General features: G+C 40.2%; 1 protein-coding gene across 1 annotated transcript in view; it reads right to left on the reverse strand.

The window, feature by feature from the left end:
• The window catches only part of KIAA0232 (KIAA0232 ortholog), a 65,716-nt gene extending 44,440 nt beyond the window's left edge, over positions 1–21,276 (reverse strand). The window contains exons 1-2 of the mRNA XM_048305146.1: positions 21,025–21,276; positions 2,941–2,982 (exon numbers count right to left, since the gene is read on the reverse strand). Coding sequence (XP_048161103.1) covers positions 2,941–2,982; positions 21,025–21,261 — 279 coding nt within the window. The 5' untranslated portion in view covers positions 21,262–21,276. The remainder of the gene's footprint in view (positions 1–2,940; positions 2,983–21,024) is intronic.
• Positions 21,277–24,707: the final 3,431 nt, after the last annotated feature.

Here is a 24,707-nt window from a genome sequence, read left to right on the forward strand (position 1 = left end):
ATTGAGAAGAGTTCTTTCCCTGGAAATTCTCTCATCTTTCTTAAAAATTAAAGGAATCACATGGGAGAAAAAATTCCTGAGATGCCAAGGGCCAAATTTTCAATGGGAATTAATCCGGGTTAAAGAAGCTCAGCAACTCTAAGTATTTCACTCCTAAATTACTTCTCTTTTAGATATTTAATTCCTGTTCTCTTCCTTGACTTCTATTTGTAAACAACAATAGTATATGTTCTTCCCCTTTGTCTTAACTGCACCCATCACCAAAATTGGATTGAAATTGCTTATATGTAAATACATGTTTTAGAGTAAAGATTTTCTTGTTTCTGAATAACTTTGCTAAACCAAAACTAATTTAAAATGTCAGGTGATACAAAGAACCAGTAAGCAATAAGTAAAATAAAAATAAATTTAAAAATAAATTTTAAAATAAATAATAAAATAAATAACAAAACAAGCATGTGTGTTTCAAGATTTCCCCAATTTTCCTCGTAAGAAATTTGTACTTGCAAGCTTTAAAGACGACTCTATTTGAAAAAGGAATTAGGGAGCAGTATGTTTCATGACAGGTGCATTTAATCATGATTACAAAATGTAATCCCGAAACTAAATTGATATTAGGTCTCAAAACTTTGAAAATGGTTACTTGAAGTAGGGCGAACAAATGCAGTAAAAGTATGCTATAAACAGGATCAAATTGGAGGAGGTGGAAAAGAAACTTCCAGCTTCAAAGCTCAATGGTGTTTCAGAAGACATCCTGTACATTGGTACCACAGCACCCACTCAGCAACACAGGTGCTTGACAGGTTTTGGCTACCCAGTCAGCATGTGGTATTCTTCTCTCTTTGGCTCATTAGGTCCAGATAATCATCTTGGTAAAAGAACAGACACATTCCTCAAAGCTCTCTTATCAAACTCACAAGGGATCCAGTTAAGGTATCAAAATGAGAAATAAACTGAATGAGATTTTCATAATATAGTTACCCTGCTTCTTGCAAAGCCTGATAAAAAGAAAACTAATTTGGGCACTTCAGTAACTTGAAATATCACAGTAGCGACTTCAAAGTTATGACTGTGGTCTGAAATGGACTGAAAAGAAACACGTCTTCACTTTCCCCAATGCCACTGGCCTATCTCTAAAGCTCCTCAAGTTCTCATGTGGTTTCAATTAGTTTGCTTTTTAATGTCCTCATCCCACATGCTCCTTTCAAACAGGTTTTGGAACCTTTTTCTGCCCCCTTCTAAAATACAGCTATTCATGTCTGACGAAGACGTACATGTTAAGGTACATTTCAGAAAGTGCTTACACTGGGTTTTTAAAATTATTATTATTATTATTATTATTATTATTAATAATAATAATAATCACAGGGGTGTTGCTGATGACACCTACTGCTGCCAGATACACTTTTGAACAAAAAGATACAAGTTTTCTGGTTTGCACAAGGGAAGCATGAAGGCTTTTATGCACAGTAATGGTTGCTACAAGTTCAAAAACTGGCAGCATCTGACATTAATTTTTTCTGCTTCAGTTCCATTTATATCTATCTCACAATAACCTGCTCTGCTCTTGCTGGATTTTTAAAAAGATTAACTAGGTGACAATGGAAGTTCTGAAGCAGTTAGGTAGCAATGTATGAAGTATAACCATAACAACAGCAATGAAAAAGAACTAATAATTAAGGTATCAAAACATAGGTATTTGGTTTCCTTCCTGTCACCACAGCCATGTTCTAAGACAAAGTCTATGTTTAACAGCATTGTCACCCCTTTTTGAAAACACTGTCATTTCCCCAAGTCCTGAATTCATAAAACTCCACTATTAAAAGTATTTCGATACAGGTTCATGATGCAGAGGAATTAAAAAAAAAATAAAAAAAGAAAAAAGGTATTGAGACTGAACAGTATGTTCTAGGGTCACAACTCTCTTGCATGCTTTGTATCAGCATTCAGCATTAACATTACTTTAGAGGAGATGAATATAGTGTGCATAACAATGTATTCCAAATACCTGAATACTAAAAAATATTTGGGGAGGTGTTAATTCCTTACTGAAAATAGCACAAAATGAAATCCATGGGAAGTGAGGGAGGAGGTCTACAAACTACTGTGGAGCTGGGCAATTTGACACACAGTTTACAAGAATTACATTAGTTTACTAATGTTCCAATATTAAATTAAGCTTATCACAAGTAGTGATGGTCTGCATTTATGACACAGAATATTCCAGTGTTAACAATTCTGATATCGATTGTAGTCAAGTGAAAACATTTTTTAATGTAATTACCCATACAGCAACCTAACTACTTTAATCTCAGTTCACCCATCAAATCTGACTCCTGCGTGGTTCATACCCTCCTTCCACCCACACACTTAAAGACAACCACCCCCCCCAACTGAGGCATACCCAGGTATAATACACAAAACATAACTGGTACAAAAACTCACTTTCACTGGACAACATCTAAAATATGTAAATACCTGTTCCTGCAGGTCGTAGTCATAGCTATCATGCAGCAGAAGACTGAGGACATACCGAGTATAAATCATGGCATCAATGCCACACTTCTCTAGCTCTTGTCCCAGCCAGGTCTGCACTGGACCCAAAGCATGTAGCAGAGACATTTCAGAAACAGATACAGGGCCTGGATAAGAGCTTGAGGAGCTTTCAGATGGCAAACCATCCACAACAACTGTACAGATAGGGCGCATGAATCTAGGTGGTTGGCATCCTTATAACGTGAAGCATTTTCTGTAGTTGATTTTCCGTCGATATCTGGAGGTGATTTTCACTCCAGTAAATAGGAGAGAGGCTTGACTTCTAGGACAATCATTTATATTTCCTGGCTGTTAGCCGACTAGAGACGAACATCACTCTTCAGGCATGACCAGTGAATAAACTAAATCCTAATAGCAAACACATATGTAGATGTGTTTTTCTACCTTAATTTCACATTGAGGCCAGATGCAAGTCCCCAGCAGGACCTATAAAGAGGAAAAAATGATAAGTTGTGATAATATGTATCCATACATGAATAAATTAAACAGTGAAAAAAACCATCCAAAGTAGAAAGCAGTCATTTACATACTGCTTACTCCAAACATATAGTACATCTACTCAATGTCATTTTGAAGAGTGACAGGAATTATTCCAAGTTTAAAGGTGACTTTTAGAAAAAGTACTTTTTACTGCTGGAAGAGAGACTTTCATCAAAGACTTCACAATTAACCTGTCAATTGAAATATAAGTCTGACCTAGCTTTATGGGAAAGCTGAGATTTTATTACTTTCACTATCAGCTGAAAAAAACCCACCTTCATTAAAAAAAAAACCAACTATGTTAGTTTGAATAAAGACTGACAGCATATTTGGCATCACTAGAAGACAATATAATCCTACTGTTTTGCAGTGATACCCACTTTCCAGAAATAAAAAAAAGTAAAGTATTTTGTTTATAAAACACTGAATTAATGAAATTCATCTGACCAGAAGTTTCATAAATCCTACTACTAAAGAGTTACTACTACCTTCAGGTTCAGGTTTTTTGGTGGCGGTGGTTTTTTCGTAGGTTTTTTTGTAGTTTCAATTATTTGCCTTGTATAAGGACAGTAAAACATTTTATCATCCAGAATCTGTCCTTATAAAAATGTAAATCCCTGGAATAACTTCAAAAATTTGAGCAGAATATCATTTATCTGTGCCAAAAAATAACATTTAACCCTCTTTACACAAAGCATACACCTGTCTTACCTGAGAGCTTAAACTCTAAACCATATCCTAAAATAGACAAACTATCCTAAGATTTTTACCACCCACAATCACAAATCAATCTTGGTAAGCAAGGGGCAGAAGGTGCAAGCACCACACACGTCAGCATTCTGCTCTCAAACGCAGAAGATGTCAGCCCAAAAAAGGCATTTTTGGATTGGTCTACTTATCAACCACATGCCAATCTGGCATTTGTGTAGGCCTTCTCTCTCCTCTCCAGCTTCTTAGCATGAGAAAACAAAGCTCAAATCCAAGCAGGAAATATCCCTTCACTGAAAGGAAACAAAACAGACTCAAGTGACTAAGCAAAATCTACTGTTTTATTTCAACCCCACTTCAAGATAACCAACACACCTACAATAGACATCACCTAATACAACTATCTGAACTATACACTGGGGGTAGCATTTCATGTGCGCAGCATGTGCTCTGTGGCCAAACAAAACTAAAAGTTGATAAACGTCAACAACAAAAGATGATAGATTTTAGGAGCTTTCTTTGCACCACCACCCAGATACAACTGTATATTCCAGATTTTACTGACTCAGCTGCCACATCACCAAAAAGAAACCCATTATGATCAGTTAGTACGGAGTTCACAAAACCCTACTCTCTCCTGAAGTGACCTTACTGCTCTGGGGGCAGTGTTCATTTTGAGAAAGGATGTAACACAACATTATTCAATCTTTCTCAGCAAAATGTTTCAATTAGTCAGAATCTTTTAAGTAAGCACAAATAACATTAGGTAGAAACATGCTGCAAGGCACTGGATGTTACTGCTTCATCACATAATTAGAGAACAGAAAGTATAAGAAAAGTCTAATGTTGTGACCCAAGGTAGTCCAAATCCAAGAGCCACAGGTCCAAACTCTTAAGTCCATACTTCCTTAACTGTTGAAGAACAATATTCCAGAGGATCTGTTTAGTCCTGTTGGCTCTCCACAGCACAGCATGTGATGAATGCTCTCCCTAAGTCAATGCCACAGTCCCTGTCAGCCCCCCACATCCCATATTTCATAGATATGGGAAAACTGACACTCTTCATTTATCTTTCTTGAGACATGGTGCAGAACTACCTGAACAGGAGCTCCCTCCTGTTCAAGGGAACAGGAGCCTTAATCTATCCCATTGCTACCAGTTTGATGCCAGAGCCAGCAAAAGATGCTCAGAGCCTGGAAAGGGATCGTAGGTCAGCAGGAGAGCACTTGAAGAGCAGCACAAAGGAATTCCTGCCACTCTGGCCAGTAAGTCAGCTTTATTGGGAGCCCAGCTTAAATGCCTGTATGGAAACGCGCATAGCAAAGGCAATAAAAAAAAGAAAGTTAGAGACATGTACATGCCTGCAAGGCTATCATCTTACAGGCATCACTGAGACATGGTGGGATGACTCCTATGACTGGAGTGTTGGAAGGCTGGAATGGAAGGATGCAGGGTGTTTAGGAAGGACAGGTATGGGAGAGAAGTAGGGGATGTTACCGTCTATGTCAGTGACCACCTGGAGTGCATGGAACTCTGCCTTGGAATGAAAGGGAGGGCAGGGACAGGTTATGTTATACTAGGGGTCTGTTACAGGCTCCCTGCCAAGGATGACCAAGCTATGAAGCCCTCTATAGACAGACAGGAGCAGCCTCACACTCACAAGCCCTGGTCCTCGTGGGGGACTTCAACCACCCCCATATCTGTTAGAGGGACAACACAGGAGAGCATAGACAATCCAGGACCAGGAGGTGCCTGGAATGTGATGATGATACCTTCCTTTCCCAAGTCAGAGAAGCCAGCAAGGAGAGGTGCTAGGCTGGGTCTTCTTCTCACCAAAACATTGGGGCTGCTGGGGAACGTGAAGCTCAAGGGCAGCCTGGGCTGCAGTGACCATGAAATGGTGGAGCTCAAGATCCTTAGGGCAGCAAGGGTGCACAGCAAGCTTACAGTCCTGGACTCTAGGAGAGCACAGTTTGGCATTCTCAGGGATCTGCTTGGTAGAATCCCCGGAGGGAAGAAGGGCCAAAGAAAACTGGTAAATATTCAAGAATCATCTCCTTCAGACTCAGGAGTGACACATGCCTACCAAAGGAAGTCAGGCAAATGCATGGTTAAGCAAGGAGCTCCTGGACAAACACAAGAAGAAAAAGGAAGCTTACACAGGGTGGAAGCAAGGACAGGTGACTTGGGAGGAATAGAGAGAAATTGTCCAAGCAGCCAGGAATCCGGTCAGGAAAGGTAAAGCCCCAACAGAATTACATCTGGCCAGGAACACCAAGCTTCTTGAAGTTTCTATACAAGAAAAAGCTTCTATAGGTATATCAGTGAAAAAAGGGGCTATCTCTCAAAGGAGACCGAGGACATGGACAATATGGGGTATTTAATGACTTTTTTATCATGGTCTTCACTAGCAAGTGCTCCAGACACACTGCCCCACTCGAAGGAGGCAAATGTGGGGACTAGGAGAATGAAGAACTGCCCCCTGCAGGACAAGGTCCGATTTGAGACCATCTAAGGAACCTGAAGGTACATGAGTCCCTGGAACCTGATGAAATGCATCCCCAGGTTCTGTGGGAACTTAAAAGAGGCTTGGAAGAAAAACAGGGACAGACTTTTTATGAGGGTCTGTAGTGACAGGGTTTTTTTTAAACTAAAATCAGGTTTTTTTTAAACTAAAAAGTTTAGATAGATTTAGGTTGGACATAAGGAAGATATTTTTTACATTGAAGGGGTTCGACAATGAACAACTTGTCTAGAGAAGTTGTGCATGATCTATTCCAAGTATTTAAGGTCAGGCTGGGCAGGGTTTTGAGCAATCATATCTAATGAAAGAGGTTCCTGCCCACAGAAGTGACACATTGTTTAGGTCCTTAGCACCTAGTAAGGACCGAGTTTATCCTTCAGCTTTTCCCTGAATGAGATGATATTGTGGCCTCTCTTTTCTATCTTAACACTTATTTAAGTGAGGCATTTGAGAAATTCAGTTCTTGAGATCTAGGCTAACAAAATTTGATTGACTTCAGCTGACCAGTTAAAGTGTGTCTTGCTTTTATTAGATGGGAAGGAGAGGAAAGACACAGCAAGAGAGAGACACATTCTAAGAGAAATCATGAAATCAGACAACAGAATTTTTGTAATTTGTATTGCAGTCCAGTTTTTTTGAATATCACATTGTCACCTCATCTAACATTCAGTTACATGATATAAAAACTGGAAATCTAAACAAATTTCTTAAATATTATTTAAGAGTTCTCATTTTACAACTCTCAAGTACTTTGTTTCACAGATGGTCCAAAACATTTCCATTATGTTTTAGAATTAACAAAATTTCATAGAGTATTTTCCCATCCCAGTACTAGAGAGACTTTTCATATCAAATTAATACAAGTCACTCAAAGAGCAAACATTTCTACTGATAGATGTGAAGCTTGATTTTAGAGATAACACATTCTGACAAATAAGTTATTATCTCTCTTATATCTATTTCACACCGTCTCGCTAAAAATAATTTTTCCATCCTCACAAGACCAAGGCTAATCTGAACAGAGGGAGCACATTACAGCCTAAATAATTAGTGGAAGGCTAGTTATTTTAACTAAGTCAGAAAGAATTCTCCATTTCCAGCTATAAAATATGACAGATGGACATGCCTTATAACAAGAATTACCAAATAAAAATTTCAACATCTGTATCAATACTTTCTGAAAACTACTTTTTATTTACAAAGTAAAAAATGCATGTTTAAATTATTTCAAAATAATTTCTCCTTACTCCAGTTCTTAGTATATTTTTTCCTTTTAAGTAACCTTCAGTTTTTGCAATACTAATCAATGACCTTAACAAGGTCACACTAGATAAACTGTTAGCAGCTTAACCACTAGAGGCACAAGACCCAATTTATGAAGTGTCTTGTAAAAGAATGAGAACACAGCATTGTGTAAGAACTCAGATTTTTCAACTTAGACTACCTTAGAATACATGTATTTCTCAAAATTCTATTCAGGGTGACAGACACTAAACACTCTTTTGATCTACAATAGACACCAGAAGAAAATAACTAAGCTTTAGTCTCCTGAGATCTAGCTATGGCAAAGCAACAACTTTAAATAACCTACAGCAAGCAACAGAAAGGAGATCAATGGTACAGAAAGTGAAAGTGGAGCACTCCAGGTTTGTTTCCTACAACGGAGTTGCTCTTTCATGGTAAATAACCTTTTTTGAAGACTGAGTAATCTAGTCTTCCCTGTATAATAACTCGAATACCGGTACTGTCATAACAAATACACAGAACTTTTTTTTTTTTAAGTGCCTTGGAACTACAATAATGAAAGCAACACAAACAGCTTCTTATGGCAGTTGTTGTCTATGGAATACAGGATGACAGCATAAAATCAGAGATTACCAGAGAGTGCAGTAAAAGAAAGGTATCATAAATCACTCTTCAATGAAGCTCAATACAAGCTCATCAAGAAAGTGCTAATGTATGGATTATCAACAGAAAGATTAACCAAAAGTTCATGCCAAACAAGACAATTCCATGTCTTTAACAGGTTTTTTTTCCTCCATAGTGTCTTTCATACTACTAGAAAACAGTAACCAAAGCCAAACCACAAAACCCACTGAAATCTAAGGTAACCTCATCTCTATTTTATCAGCACCAAGAGGCCTCTGAAAATTGTGAATTCACACAGCAAGGTCCTAAACCAACATTTTTTGTAAATGAAAAACCCCAAAACAATCCAATGATTTAACAAGCTTTCAAGTTTTCTTAAATATCAACTTTTAAAGTACTAGAAGATACTGGAATAAGAGAGTAAAAACTATACCCCTTACAATTGTATAGGTACAGGTAAACTAAAGTTCCACAGACAATGTCTTAGAGATCATAAAACGTAACTTGAAAAGGAAGCAAATTGTCTGCAGGCGTAAATTCACTACACTGGGGTCTATACCATCAGTAGGAAAAAAAAAAAGTTACTGGATTACATATTGAAAGAGGTTGAAAACTAATATGCTCTTTACTTGCATGATCTGCAAGTGAGTCTCTCAAAACTCAAATTTACTCTTTACACATTTTGATACATTACTACAGAGGAGCTGATCTCTTGGATAAAGCTATAGATGCTACTTTTCCTTCCTTCAAGTACCAAAAAGGAAAAACATCTGTTTCCAGTGTTTCATTCTGCCTACTGCTACATGTTAACAATTACACCAACCACATTGTCACACAATAGTTAAATCATAACTGCTGTTTCATACAAAGTTTCCTCCACTATTCTTTGAAATACACCAGTACATTACAGAGTTTAAATTAACAGCTCTCATTTCAACAGTTCTTTTTCTCCATTTTGACAGCATATGACAGTCATTCAATGAACGGAGAAAAAAAGATCATATACTTCTTAATTTTTTTTTTTTAATGTGGATAGAAGCATCCACATTTTTTAATCAGGACAATATTTTTCAACGTAGTGTTTTCCTACAGAATAGTTTTATTAAAAGCAAACAATCTGTCCTCTCTCTGGCAACTACAGGTATGGAAAAAATATGGAAATCCTAATTAGTATAAAAAAAAGTAAAAATTTTATCAAGTTTGGTCAACAACATACTAAAATCATATATACAATGCAGTAAATTTCAGTCCCCTTTAGAAGACTGATGATCAAAAGCATGACCACATTATATGATGGCAACAGAATTCCAAATTGTTCTTATATATTATGGAAGAATCTGCAATTTTACCCTAATTCTTTTGTTTCTTTCCATGAAAAAACTAAACAAATCCTTAACATACAAACCGAGCAGCCACACAATGGGGAAGGCACTGTCAAAGCCCAAAAACAAAGCCTATTTAAAGTCTAGCAAACAATGGAATCTGTGTGCTTAATAAATTTCACATGGTATTTAAAAAACATGCGAATTCAGAAGTAAGAGAAGTTGTTATTTTTTAACCACATTCCTTGATAATCTAAGAAACCTGGCTGTGTAGTCTTCAGAGCAAAGACAGCTTTTTTATGCACTGGTGATATTTGATGTTATTGCACAACAAACAGCAAGAGCAGGGGCTTGATTCATGACCAAGGCACTGAAACACTATTGTAAAACAAAAAAAAAACTATAATGCTTATGGCTCTCTCTTCATCTCAGTTCATGCAATTCCTGACTCAACATTTCAGAAATATTGTCCGGCCATGAGAAACACCTGGCTGGAATCAAAGCACCATAAGCGGTCAGAAGCATAAAAGCAGCCCTGTGAATCAACTTTAAATATACACAGAACCATCTTTTTTAAGACGCGTTACCAAGAGATGCAAGCATGATACAGTCTTACTTGTAATGGGTTTACATTTTATAGGGGACTGATGTCTAACAGGGCTGGGCTTATGGTTCTAGTGTAACTCAAGTCAGAGAACCCACAGGGGAGACAGAAACTAGTGTGTGGGTGTTACTGCAGGATTTTTTTCCTTACAAATCTGCAAGCTTATTTTCATAACACCAAATGAAAATCTGAAGCTGCTAATCCCATATAAAAGCTTAATGGAATTACTCAAAGGATTCAAGAGCTACCACATAAGCCTCAGTTACTTAGGTTAGCAAAGAAAAAGAACAGATACAATCAAGATGACACCAGGGGAAGTCACCAGCACAGTTCTGAAGGATTCTGCACTGGGACCTGCATTATCTGATAAATTCCTAAGGGGCCTGGAAGATGAGATGGGTGACACAGTTAAGAAGCTACCAAAGGACAGCAAGTGATCAGGGATAGTGACTATAGAGTAACTGAAAAAATGCAGGAGGACATTATGAAACTGGATTGGGCAATAAAAAGGCAAACAAAATTTAGCATAGGTAAACTTGAAATGGAGCAATAAGCACCTGATGCTATTCATGCATAAATCAATGAGTTGTGAGGTATTAATCCATGTCTATCCATGGATAGAGACTGACTGTTCAATGTCTATTTTTTGTTAATAGAAAGTACTAATGAGTTAGTAAGATCTACATACAAAAATTCACACAACAGCTACTAGAATTCCTTGCCAAAAGATACTGAAGACTCAAAAAAAAATTAAAATTAGATGGCCTTCAACGGAAATTGAGTAAGAGAGATCCCTTGAGAGTTTCCAACTTGACAAAGCATATCAGGGTCAGGAAATCCCTTAGGCTGAAAATAGTGTATGGCTGAGGGAGTATTTAGGAGAGGTATCATTCTCCCTGTTCAGTTTTTGTCCCTAACTGCTCCTTTAGAGATGATGTTGCAGGCAAGTACTGGGTTTGTCAAAGTCTTTCGTCTGAACCAGTACAGCTGTTCTTATAAAACATTTATGTTTACCATCATACAAGAACGACACTTCAAAAAACAGTTGCTGGAGAAGTTCAATAAGATGATCCACTCACAGGGCCGCACATTATTAACACATAAGAACTTTGCTACAAGATGTCAAAATACCAATCCTGTCAGGGAGCAAAAACTGAGCTATGGGAAACAACGGCTAACGGACCACAGAATTAGCAGGTGAGACACTTGCACTAGGGGGTCAGTTGCATATCAAAGACCCCAAATTCTTGTAATCTGTGTATTCTTCACTTCTGCAAAACAAATACATATATATGCTGGAAAATGTAAAATTTTTAAGCTAAGAAAAAAAAAAAAGGCAAGACATAACGGGGAAAAAGCATAACAACAAAACCTGCAGACACTGTGTACACCCCAAAACTTAATCATTTCATAGAATTGCAAGGTTTGAATGTGCCTTCATAAGCAAGACTCTTTTGGAAAGGTCCTCGTTACATACAGCAGACTTGTAAAGAATCATCTCTGCGGAGTGGAGACTTATGAAGCAGTCCTTCAGTACATCTAATACAACTTTAAAAAATTCATTAATAAGCCTAATAGTTGGCAAGTTTTGCAGATCATGGTTCAGTGGGAGCCTTGATAATTTAGGAAGCAAATTTTATCTTCAAGATGGAAGTATTTCTATTTCATAGCATCACTCAAGAAACTGTTTCAGGAGGTCAACTCAATAGTAAAGCTGCATTGAAAAAAAACCCAAAAGCAAGCATTTCATTATGCAGCACATAGACACCATTTCTGTTTCAATAAACAGAATGGAGCTCAGAGCATTTCTCACAAAATAAAATTCGACAAATAAAACAATCTCTGGTACCACAGATTATGCAATTGCACCAGGTAAGTTTAAGTACAGCACATCTGTAACTTGCAACCCCCTCAACCCAAAGAGTTGTATCTCAAAAAATTTTGCTATTTAAGAAGGACTTAAAACTGTTAAAAACACCTGCATTGATCAGATTTGAGAAATTGAAAGATTGTCAGAATCTACAGAAGTGAAATGCTGCTTCGCTATTTTCAAATGCCCAGCTGCCATTAACAACGGCAACAATTACATTATTTAAGTAAGAATTTGTCCTAAAGATTATCCAACTACCAATAGAGTCCTAATAATTCCATTCTATCCTTAAAAAACAACATAAACTGAAATGACAAATATTTTTTCCAATTTAGTTTGTTACTGTGTACTGGTGTTTGAACCAAACTTTACTTTGTTTAAACGTGACTATTTTTTTTTAAATCTTATCTGAAAAAAGAAAAATGTATACATATAACATAACATAGATGTATGATAACTTTTTAGAAGTTTAAAAATACAAATCAGCATCTAATGACAAAGAATTTAGGTAAACATTTTTCATATTAAAAATTAATTAAAACTAGTACCAGTTTGCAAAAACCAGAAGTGATCATTTTTATAGCAGCAGTAACTAACTTTCAAGAGAACAACAGCAGCAGCATTTTGACAGAGAAACCCGTGTGGATGACTTAAAGGTGAGTTAGTGTAACAGGAACTGCACCACCACTGCACATTGCCACTAAGAGAGGACAAGACATTCTACTGTTTCTCTCATCCTCCCGTCCATGTTCCCACCCTCTTGTCCTGTACTTAACACATCCACTCTGTGGTTGCAGGGACTAACTGTATCAGCTTTTTGTTCCAAATGGAAAGATTTCATTTTTGGCAACCCAGTCTTCAAAAAATACAAATCTGTGATCAACTCACTCTCTCACCACAAAATTTCTAGATCTGGCATAAGAGAGGAAGTGGGGTTGCCCCTTTCAGCAGCAACCAACTATTAGATCCACTTAAGAATAACAAGAAAACATTAGGAAGGCAGAATGCAGAAACTACATTTTAGCTAATTTAAATCCAAGTCTTTCAGACAACGATTATTCTTAGGAACTTCGAAGTGTGGAAGCCAATCCAAGTACTTCAGCAGGTATGATATTTACTTCCAATATTTATACAGAAATTCCCTAGGCACCCATGCAACCATACCCTGTACTTGTAGCATCCAGCAGATTCAGCCTCAAACAGTAGCCTGGCAATGACAAAGAAATTACTGGTTGCTTCAGATTTGCTGAGAGAGAGGCAGGTGTTGCACTGTAACTAACTGAGAATAGGACAGATCACCCAAGTGTGAAGAATCCAAGAGAATATGTGGTAGTGCAGAAGGCAGCGTATGTGGACCTCCGAAACACTGAGAGGCATTGCCTCACCTCATACTTTACTTTCCACTCATCAGTGTAATTTCAGTACCACTGACATCAGCTTTCAGACCTTCCTGCTACATTTCTTTTACCATTGAAGAGTGCTATGATTCAAGTTTTTCAGTTTAAACTTGCAGATCTTATCAGTGTACCAGAACAATGCCAGAGACAAGCATCTTGCTCTCCTCCCTGTTTACCTCAAGTCTATTACGCAGGGATTACCTGGATGGGCTGCTACTGGGCCTGAGAGATCCTGGGGAGAAATACTTTTCTAGATGCAACTTCAAGGAGGAGATAGCTACAGTCTTTTCTGTTCAGTCCCATGAGAATCTTCACGGGGACACTATTTATCAAAAGCAGTATCTTTCACTATGTACACAAGTAACAGACCACACATCATTGATTACCACCATCATACTTCAACAACACTTTCTCAGATTTAGGGAAACATAAATGGAGTTAATACACACCGAAACCAAATAGAACTACGATCACACAGATGCACATATTTTAAGTTCAGCAAGATATTTATCTTCAGGATTTTTGGCATGTAAAATCTGTAAGCTTTCTACTACTTGTGTCTCACTATATTTACCAGCCTTAGTATCATCACCTAGAATATATGCAGGACTTAAAAACACAACACAGGATGCACTCAAGTAATGGAAAGACCAGATGCACGTTCTTGACCATTTGATCATTTTCTTTCCTGCCCTCCTGATGTCCTTTATTTACTCAACTTCTGGAGCAGTTCAAACTATCTGTTACCAACAGGTACTTGCCTGCGTTTGAAATCCATTCCCAAGTGGGATGCTAATGCTTGGAGGCCCAAGCACCAAGTTACACGTGTGTGCATTAAAACAGACGTGACCCTGGTTCTGAACACCTCAGTGAGCAGACACAGGCACCTGTGTGCCCCAACACGTGTTGTAGACGCCTTCAAGGCACAGGTAGCCACCAGGTGGAACCGTACCGCAGGCCATCAGTGGGGCCACCCTGATAAAATATTCAGTGCTGTTCATACCAGCTGGCCACTTTTGTAGTGCAACCATACAAGATTTATTTCAATTGATGTACAATTTACTCTTAGGCACACACTGCATCTTTCAGTCAGGCAAGGAAAAGGAGAATGAATTATGAATGCCAATGATCCAACCACCAGTGTTCATTTAAAGGCTGTGATATTTGTCCTGCTATTTATACTTCCAAGGTTAATAATCCAGCTGTATACAAACAGCTAACTAGTTAAAGACCACACTATACATTTTACTCTGGTTTATTAATTTCTTTAATTGGTATGAAGGTCTTTTCTGAATACTTACCATTGATGGTTTTTATACTTGGTCTGCATTTCAGGGAGCTAATTACTGCCTTGTTGAAAAGCTTTAAATAGCCTCATGAAGAGTTTAAAAACAAATATAACTTCACCTAACTACATAGTCTTTTCAACAGTTATTTTAATTAAAAAAAGGTTACCATAAATTAAGTTGAAAGCCACATATAGACAATATTTTCATTAATAACTGTGTAAAAACTTACAAGATGTGTCAGCCACAGGAGGCTCAGTAAATGCAAAGGGTTCTGACAAGCTGCATTTGCAATACCTACTACTTAGCCAGCAGAGAAGTTACTGACTTTACCACACATAAAATATGGCAGGCCTACAAAGAAAATTGTTTCCAATACTTTTCTCCTGCCCCTCTACCACCTTTAATTTTTATTCCAAAATATTAGTAAATTAATTTCTATCTATTTATGAAATTGAGATCTGAAGTAGGATACTCTTCAATTTTGAGGAGAATAGCAAGTCACATGAAATAATTCCTATTTTAACATTTTAATGAATTTGCATAGGCATTGACTGTTTAGCTTATGTTGTAAGGCTGCCAGGCTGTCTTTTTCCATAAAAACAGTGGCGATATTTGTTACCATATCTCCACTTTTATGATTAAGTATATTGCCTAAAAAACGCTACTTATTAAAAAAAAATTTACTAACTGAACAGGTAGGACAGTTTAATATTGCTCTTAAAATAATACATTTGCTGCTTGATACTTCAAATGACAGCTGAAAAGGTCATTTTAGTAAAATGCAACCAGAGAACCTCTTACAAAAACAGCAGGTCAGCATTACATTAATTCTCTTCAAGGAAGTTACTGTACTGTTAACCAAGGCATTTCTTTCACAATTCAAGAACAAAGTTACTGAAAACTGGAACTCTGAGGTTTCTCTGAAGTCAATAAGATACTCGTTTCAGAGAGGCTGGTGAGAAAATCATTTACGTATGACAAACTAATATCTGAACTTACAGAGACATTTTAAAACTTTTGTGTCACCTCACGCAACTCAACACTACTTCCATCAAAACAGCTATAAAAACATCAATAAAACAAAAATTACTAAAGGTAATGCAGTTTCACTGTCAAAGGCAAGAGCTGAATATGCAGCAGAGTGAACTTCTACCCCAGAAGACAGAACCAGAAGAGAAATTCACTGAACAGCAGTCTTTAGCTAATTAGTAAAAGTAATTAGCTCAAAATCTTCAGAGAGCAGAATCAAATATCATGAAACAGTAGAAGTTTTTCCTGTAGTTTTAAAAGTGAAGACATCAGCCCAACAAATAACTGGAAGCTAGCTCTATTTCTTTCAGGATATTCCAGTGTCTTAAATACAATGTTATGTTTTAAAGTTGCACTTCCTCTCAGCCACAGTCTTCAAATTTGTTTCAAGTTCAAAATAACACATTACAGTGGCACAAGGATCCAGTGAGAATTAATTACTCATCCAGTGGCAGCAATATGCATTACTGATTTCTTCACTAGTGATTCTTCAAGCAGACCTTTTCCTTTAGGTTAATAAAACACTTTATTTTCTTAAAAAGTACATATGACAGATGCTAAATTATCAAAATAATTTCTTGAATCAATCTGTGTATGTTTTAGCATGTTTTCCCACTTTACTGTTGATGATTATTATCTCAATCTAAATCCTGATTAAGCTAACACTACCTGGAATAACCCTGCAGAGGATATGGATCTTGCAACTCTACTCTGCTGCTCTGATGTTAAAACTGTACCATCTTATGACAGGTTGCTTTATTATTTCTGGCCTTCAGCTACCCTAGTCTCTTACTGCCTTATCTCTCTCTCTCTCTCTGTACTTTCTTCCTCAGACTATATATGCAAAATCTCATCTGCAATGCAACCGCGTCTCCCTTCAGAATTCTTCCACAACCAAGCTAGTCCATCTAACCAAAATATAAAAACAAACTCACACAATTTAACAACCTACAAAACGGATAACAGCTACTCCTTTCCATACAGCACCTTAAACACAAGCACATTAAAATGAAATTTCACTTGAATTCACTTAGTGGCAGAGCTGATAGAAAACTGCAGGTCTCTTTTCTCAATCCTAGCCCAGCACTCTACCCAGAAGACTTTGTTCCTTTGGTAAATTTAGTAGTAACTAGGCAAAGATTTTTAAAAGCTGTAAAAAACACACAGAATTATTCAGATTTCATCCCTGTTATAATTTACTTATTAAAAAACTTTTTTCCATAGAGTGTAAATTTTCACATGCAATCCTTTCTAGAATAAGGCCCAGAAAGTTACAGACACAAGTGACATTAGCATGGACTGCATATTTGAAATTCCTTGCTCAATACAGTAAAACCCAGAAATTTAAACATTCCCCAAATTATATTAAAAATGAAAATCACTATAGCAAGTCTGAGCACAGACTTAGCAGGATATAATTAAACTATTACATGTAATATCAGAACTGAAAAAAATGAATTTAAATAGTTCATAATTTAAATTTCCACACTAATATAATTAAACTATTATACGTAATATCACAAGAGTGAAAAACGAATTTAAATACTTAATTATTTAAATTTCCACACTATTGCCTCAGAAATAAATCTCTTGGAAAGACAAGTTCCGTATGTCCTCTTTAATATCAAAGTTATGAACAGAATTTAGATGCAGAAACAAACAATGTATAGTATTATGCAGGTAGATCAAAACATCCTGCACATGAAATTATAAAGGAAGTAGATGATTAAAAATTTAAAATATTCAGTAGCTTCCAATAAAGCTACAGAAATAGCTGCTAGTAAGATGTCTGTGAAAGAATAATCTTTGCACTGAATGTTTAAGCTACTCAATCCTTCTCCCAACCCCCAACCACCTCTGTAGACCAATAAAATATACATTCAACCTCTTAACATCCATTAAAAATGAACCCAACCAACTTTCAGGAAAGTAGAGCAAGATGCTTTTTAGTAAAAATACTATAACAAGCTCATCTAGAACTTCTTCTACTAAAACACTGGCAGTCCTGCAGTTACATGGTACTTCTGACTAGAAAAGTCTGGTAAATTATTTCCAAATTAATAAAAAAACTGTCATTTTCCTTCCAAATAGACAATTTTCCTTTTGTCTGTGTATTGAAATGTAACTAAGCATGCCAATACTCATTTGAACATTTTTAGTTTGTATCACGTAATTGACTTTAGTCAGAAAAAATTCTTGGGGCGGAACTATGGGGATGGACAACAAAACAACTCATTTCTACAATTACATTTGCAAATTATCCAACCAGTCTGTCACTTTTCTTGGACAAAAATGAAGGATTCCAATCTCTGTTCCACAAGACAGAAGAATATCCCAAAGCCAGAATATCCCAACAAACAGAACATATTAAATAGTTTCTAGAAGATAATTTGTATTCCAAGTTCCATTAGCAATGCAGGTAACTGGAATATTGCCTGCTGCCTCTCCAACTCTACAGAAAATCTGAGTTTTACCACCTTCACCACATTCTGCTTTACCAGACATCGTTGCCTATCCTATTATAGTACTAAATTGCTACTTTTAGTTATTAGCTATTGTTTAAAGAAGCAGCAAACTGAGGCATGATTTTGCTAGGATTCTAGCTAAGTATATAAAATGTCTATTCTGACTCTACAACACTATGCCTAAAACCCAATAAAATTCCTCAAGAATATGCACCTGTGCAACCTCTTGGTTGCTTCATTCCTCCTATTCACCTAGAAACTCCAGATGGACAAATAATGAAGTTTGAGCAGTATCTAGATTTTCCTCTGTCCCTATTCCTGCTAGAATGCACAACAAATGAGCAAAGGAAAATACTGACATCATTTTACCCCTATGGAATTTCTCTGACTTGGAAGAATAACGAATAGCAACAACAACAGAAGCAGTGGGGAATGCTGAAATATGATGATGAAATAGGCATATTAATGTAAAAGAAGTTCAAGGCCTCCATTTTTTCTTCTTGGGTCACATATAGATCTGTTTGACCCTTACTTTCCTTCCAATTCCATTGCTCATGAGCAGAAAAGCTGAAGGGTCATATACCCAATCCAAATTTGCAGAATCTGCGGACTCAAAGGATCTTTATCCCAATGGTGCCCCAAACAGACCAATGAAGTTCTGTCACTGTACATGTGTTAATATCTGTCAAGCACAACATGGTGGGGATATAAACTGCCATCTTTTCAATGAACTGTGTCAGGATTTCCCCTATAATTGTCAAGTCTTTGAAAATGAATAACATGATGAACATATACCAGATTACTCATTTTACTCAAATCACCTACATCCCCTCTTGTATCTCAATGATCAAAAGACAAGATTTTGATACCTATATGATATGCTTTATTGACTGGAAGAGAATGATTGTACACTACCATTTTAGCAATCCATACTAACAAGAAACAGTAGATGGAGGACAGTAAAAAATAAAATCTGTACAGTTACATGTTAAGTAACAATCAAGTTCCACATCATTTACCTTTATAAGGCATATTTTTGTCTTAAATAATAAAGAAAAATGTCAATTACAGACTCCCATGGGTTGTGAGGAGCCTGCAATACTTAGGGTTTAAGCACTGCAGTGAAGTACTTTGTTTTACACAATTATCTACTGAATCATCACGAGTTCACTTTTGACAGCTAAGAAACCAAAGTCGATCGGCAATTCCAACTTCCTCCCAAGAACACGGAAGAAATATACAGTGTACAACAGAAACCATAAACATTTAAAACGGTTTGAATGAGGAAAATTAACTACACGTACCACAGCGGCCTCTGATCCCAAGCTTCTAAATTACAACCCAAATCACTTATACACAGATAACATCAGAATACAGGAATGTGTTTTATTTGAAAGGAAGGACAAGCAAATCATACTATTTTCACCCTTCAGATCAGTATCAGGTACTGCAATGAGTAATTAAAACAAAGACAAGATAGAAAAAAGCACCGCACTTTCGCTTTTCTCAAAGTTTCATAACACGACTCAATACATGTATACTTTTAATCGAGACGACACGAGGAGAAGATGGAAACGAGTTTGCTGGAGCGAAGTGTCAGTTTGTGTCACTTCTGCATTCAGCTGTAACCTTCGCCAAACCTTGTCCCCCACCCCGCCCATCGCCCGCGAGAGGCCGTGGCCGGCGGTCCCGCCCCAGCGGCGCCCGGCTCCCAGCGCCCATAGGATGCGGCTCCCGTCAGTCTCCCATCAGCCCAGCTCCGCCTCCTCAAACAGCAGCAGCCCTAGCCTTCCTATCCGCCTTTAGCCTTCAATAGGCCCTAAAGGACAATGCTGCTGGAAAGGGAAAAAAAAGAAAAAAAAAAAAAGCGGAGGGGAGCGAGTCCCGCCAGATCGGCCCCCGGGGCAGCGCTATAACGCCTCAGCTCAGCCGGGGCGGTTTCCATCAGCCCCAGCCCGTCCCCAGCTCCCCCTCCCCGGTGCGCGGCCGCTGCTGCGCTCTGAACGTTCGCACAAGATGAAAGGTCACGGCGTGAGCACCGGCGGGGCCCGGCAGCGGCACAGCCCCGTCACCTCAAACTAAGGGTCAGGCGGAGCAGGCGAGGCGCTGCCCGGATCGGGATCTCCCTACTGCGACCCGAACCGCCGCATCCTCCGCTTTCCCGTCTGCTGGCACCGGGTGACACCGGCGCGGCCGGCACCCGCAGCGGCTGGGTGCGGGGTGCCGTCTTCCCCTCCCTCCTTCTCCTCCTCTGCTCCCGGGCGTGACCCGGCCCGAGGGCACCGAGCCGCGGCTCCCGCTCCAGGCCGGCGCCTCCCTCCCGGCCGCGGCGCAAGCCGCTCACCCGGCGCCGGGTCCCGCCGGGATGGAAGAGCGCGGAGTCGGCGGCAGGCAGGGAGGGCTCAGCTCCCCTCCCGGGCAGCGCTCTGACCGGGGCACCCAGGCCGGGCCCCCGGCCCCGCCCCCGAGCCCTGCCCGCCGGCAGCCGCCCCCCGCCCGGCCCCCGCCGCTCCTGTCACCCCCTCCCCGGCCCCTTCCTCCCGCGCCCCCCGGCACGCTCCCGCCGCGTTGAGCCAGGCGCAGCCCAGCAGCGGGACGCGCCGTCCCGGGAAACCGTCCTCCCGGAGCGACGAGGCCCGGCCCCGCAACTCCTCCTCTTCCCGGGCTGTTAGCGGAGAGGGCAAGGATGCGCGGGCCTTCCCGGTCGGGCCCCGAGCCGCTGGCCCAGCGCTCCCGGGGGTCCAGCCCGCCTGTCCCATCGCAGCGGCAGAAAGGAAGCGGGGGAGGGGAAGGGCGCCCGCCGCCTCCCGGCTCCGTCCTCCCGTTCTACCGGCAGGGTGGCTGCCACTCTCCCTCCCTCCCTTCAGCCCTGCCCCTCCCTCTGTTCCCCGGGCCCGCGGCGGGCATTTACCTGCCGTGGCGGCGCAGAGCGGGGCCCTGGGGCCTCTGGCAGCCGGAGGAGGCGGCGGACTCCGTCCCGCTGCTGCCGTCCCCGAGTGAGGCGGGCGGGACGGAGCCGGGACCTGCCCCGGGAGGCGTTACGTAAACCGGCGGCGGCGGCAGTTCCAGCGCCACGGGGAGGGAGGGAGGGAGGGGGCCGGGCCGGCCTCTCCGTCACCCGGCAACGGGACTCAGCGCCCCGGCGCATCGCGCCGCCGGCTCCGCCCCGTATCCCTCCGCCCAGAGGGCGGCCCGGCTCCCAGATCCGTGGGGCTGCGCCGGCCGGGCGGCGAGGGGCTTGCGAGCACTGCGCTGGCGGGCGGGATGCGGGGGACGCCCGCACCGCTCCGTCCTGTGCCCGTCCCTGTCTCTATCTCCGTCGTTGTCAGTAGGGCCCGGGCTTCGGCGAGCCGCCTCCATGTCGCGGCCGCGGCGCAGGAAGGGCGGGGGGAGGAGGGGAAATGTCCCTTTGCCCTGGTTGTACAGCCTCTCGCCCGCCGGGAGAGCGCCGCGCTGTCCGCCTGACGCCTGAGCAGGGAAGTGGCGGGCGAGGCGCTCGGAAGTCACCGGGCGGGCGGCGGGAGCGGCGCCGGCTCTCGGGGCAGCCGCCCAGGCGGGAGAGCCGCCGGCCGGAACCACCCGCGCCCCTCGGGAGGGCTGTGCCGCCGGGGAGGGGAACACCCGGGCAGGGCCGGGGCAGGAATGCGAGGGAGGGCGTGGGGGATAATGATGGAGCGTAGCGGTGTTTGTCATGTGAGATCCTTTTGAAATCCTGAACGACTCCGAGGGCAAGGTTAGCAAATGAAAGTTTATTTTACTGCGCAATGAAAGCCCGTCTGGGAGGGAAGTCGTCTTGTTAGAAGATTGGTGCCATTGACAGTCGGGTTTAGTAGGTGAGCTCCTCGGGAGCCACGGAGATTTTGTTCCAATTGATTAAATGCCAGTTTAATCACAACTGTTTACACAACCGTGGAGTAATGAAAGGGCAACATTTTTAGCATAGTAGATGGGTGAAAACGGGCCACTAAGGCTGAAAATATGACAAGACACACCAAAGTACTCATTAAGCTTCTTAATTGGGAAAATAATGATGCCCTTTTCAGGTGTACATTACCATCCCACATTTCTGAAATACATGAACACATACGGGCCTAAGGAAAGTCAATATTATGTAAGATGTCAAAGTAAGTCTTCTGTCTGTGTAATCCTGAGGTTTTCTTCTTTTTGTTCTCTGCTCAACGTGTGGCTCCTGGAGTTCCAAAACGCAGTATGTCATCCATGTTGGCTCACACTGCTTCTTTTGTGCACAACATCTTCAGTCACTGGAACTATGATCGTCTTTGAAAAGATGATCCCTCAGTACCGGATGTAGTCCCATTTAGGCCTTTCAACAAGTTAAGTCTGTATATAAAAAGTACATCTCATAAGAAACATGAATGCAAACACTGCCTCCCAGCCTGTATACTCAATTTCCTGATACAGAGCAGCGTTATTAATTTTGTTTCAGCTAGGGTTTGCCTATTTTGAACATCCTTAGCACCTAATTTAGTCATAAATCTGATTTAGACTAGTCAAAAGTTAAGTATGCAGGATTCTGTAGCTATGTGAGCTACCAGCGTTCTCTTAAATGCTGCTGAGGCAGTAATTGATGTCGTATGAACGTGCAGTTAATCAGTTACTTTCTCCAAACCTTGCAGGAGTATTTTGGGAGAGATCTAAAGAAAAAGTAGTGCTTTAAACCCTGTAATAAAAGGACAGAATTGTTCTCTGAACCATTTAATTACTGTTCAAGTTATTTTCTTGTTATGAAAAATTGAAACTGAAAAGCTTTGGGGGAAAAATCCTGCTGACTTTTTCTGCTGAGTCATTCCCCTAGTTTATCAGAAGCATTTCACTACCACTGTAGCACAATTCGCACCAATCGCAATCAAATCTCCTTTTGTTCAGGAGCTCAGAATGTGAGTTCCCCTTTTCAAGGTAGAATAAAATATACTAAAATATGGGGCACCTGAGATTTGTCTGTGGTAACAATTGGCACCAGTTTAAATCAATCTCCATACAGTCTTCTGCACATATCCTCAATGTATTAGTAATGTATATCATCAATATGAATCCACTTACCTTGTTTCACCCTTTCTAAACATTTTCCTCTGAAATCTCTATAGAAGGAACAAATGGTCAGAATATTGGTGTTCTCGTAATGGAGCAAGTCAGAGCATGGAGGCCAATGACATTATTCTGAATATTCACTTAGTTGCTGTATGACATTTCAAATTGACAGTTCTGGTTTTGTGGTCAGATCTCAGGAATCCCGACAGTGGAACTTTTTTGTTTGTTTGTTGTTTTTTGTTGGGTTTTATTTTCCTAACAACCAACCCAGTTCTGATCTCCGTTTGGCAAGCATTTCAGAAACAGCTGGTACATAACCATATGCTGTGCTGGCACTGCTGTGAGCTTATTTCCCACTTGTCCTCCTGGTCAATCAGAGTTGCTCCATGTGCTGAAGGACAGCTGGTCCCTTGGCATGTGAAGCAGCTAATGAACTTTTCCTCCAAAAAGCCATAGGGATAGAGCATGTGAACTGCAATCAGTGGCTTTTCCTTTCTGAAGTGCTATCAAAGATGGAAGTTTTCTATGGGAAACCGTTTGTGTCCTCTGTGTGATAACCTGCACTCAGTGAGAACAACTATGTGGGTGTGCATTTTAGGTGACAGCACTTGTTTGAAAAATGAAGGCTGAATGATCTGTGTTGAAAAGAATGCTAAACCACAACTGAGTGACTGACGGACTTGTGCCTTTAGCTGTCAGCCTCAGCAAGTATCACCGTTTCCCTTTTTCATTGTGATCCCTGCTGAAAGGGTCTCCAGTAAATTTCTAAAAATGTATCCATTTCATTATATAGTGTTTTTTCCTTTGAGGAACCTGCTGAAGGAGAAATTGCACAGCAGTTCAATATTACATAGCCACAGCTTGTAAACATTTTATTGTCAGCCATTCCTCTTACTTCCTTAAAATCAGTCAGTTTATAATATTCCCTAAAATTTCCTTGTAGGTGCAATAAAAATCCCCTGATTTTCCCTGAGCAGGGATTATGTATGAGTTAACTTTGAAAGTCACGATAAATAATCATTAGACAGTCCTGTTGTTCACAGTTCATAAACTGTTCATATAAAATGCTTGATAAAAACAATCTGCCCATTCAGCATTTTAGAAATGGTGATATAGTACCATTCATGAGGGAATACATGTAGTTTGAGAACTAAAAAGATCATCTAAGTGTGCAGGATCTAAATAAATACATAAATTCATATATGTTTTTAAAATCTAGAAAATTGATAGACCTTAATGTAAGCTGAAACAGAGAATATCCAACAGACACATGATGAGTTCTATTTGAAATCTTGATGCACAGATTCAAAGTTATAATTATCTATTTGAAACTACTTCTCTTAATTCTACGAAGGCTTGCCTAACTTTTTTACTACTTTTCAGGGTCCATTTCAGGTTTTGAACAAAAACGTTCACACCTCCTAGAAGTAATAACTCGGCTCAAATGACACATTCAAAAGGCATTCCTCAGCACTAGATCGGGTTTCAGATTCCTTTTTACTGATCCCTCTTTCCTAATAATATCCCTGTGCAGTGAAAAACCAA

The sequence above is a fragment of the Corvus hawaiiensis genome, chromosome 5 (assembly GCF_020740725.1).
Source record: "Corvus hawaiiensis isolate bCorHaw1 chromosome 5, bCorHaw1.pri.cur, whole genome shotgun sequence".
NCBI classification, from domain to species: Eukaryota; Metazoa; Chordata; class Aves; order Passeriformes; family Corvidae; genus Corvus; species Corvus hawaiiensis.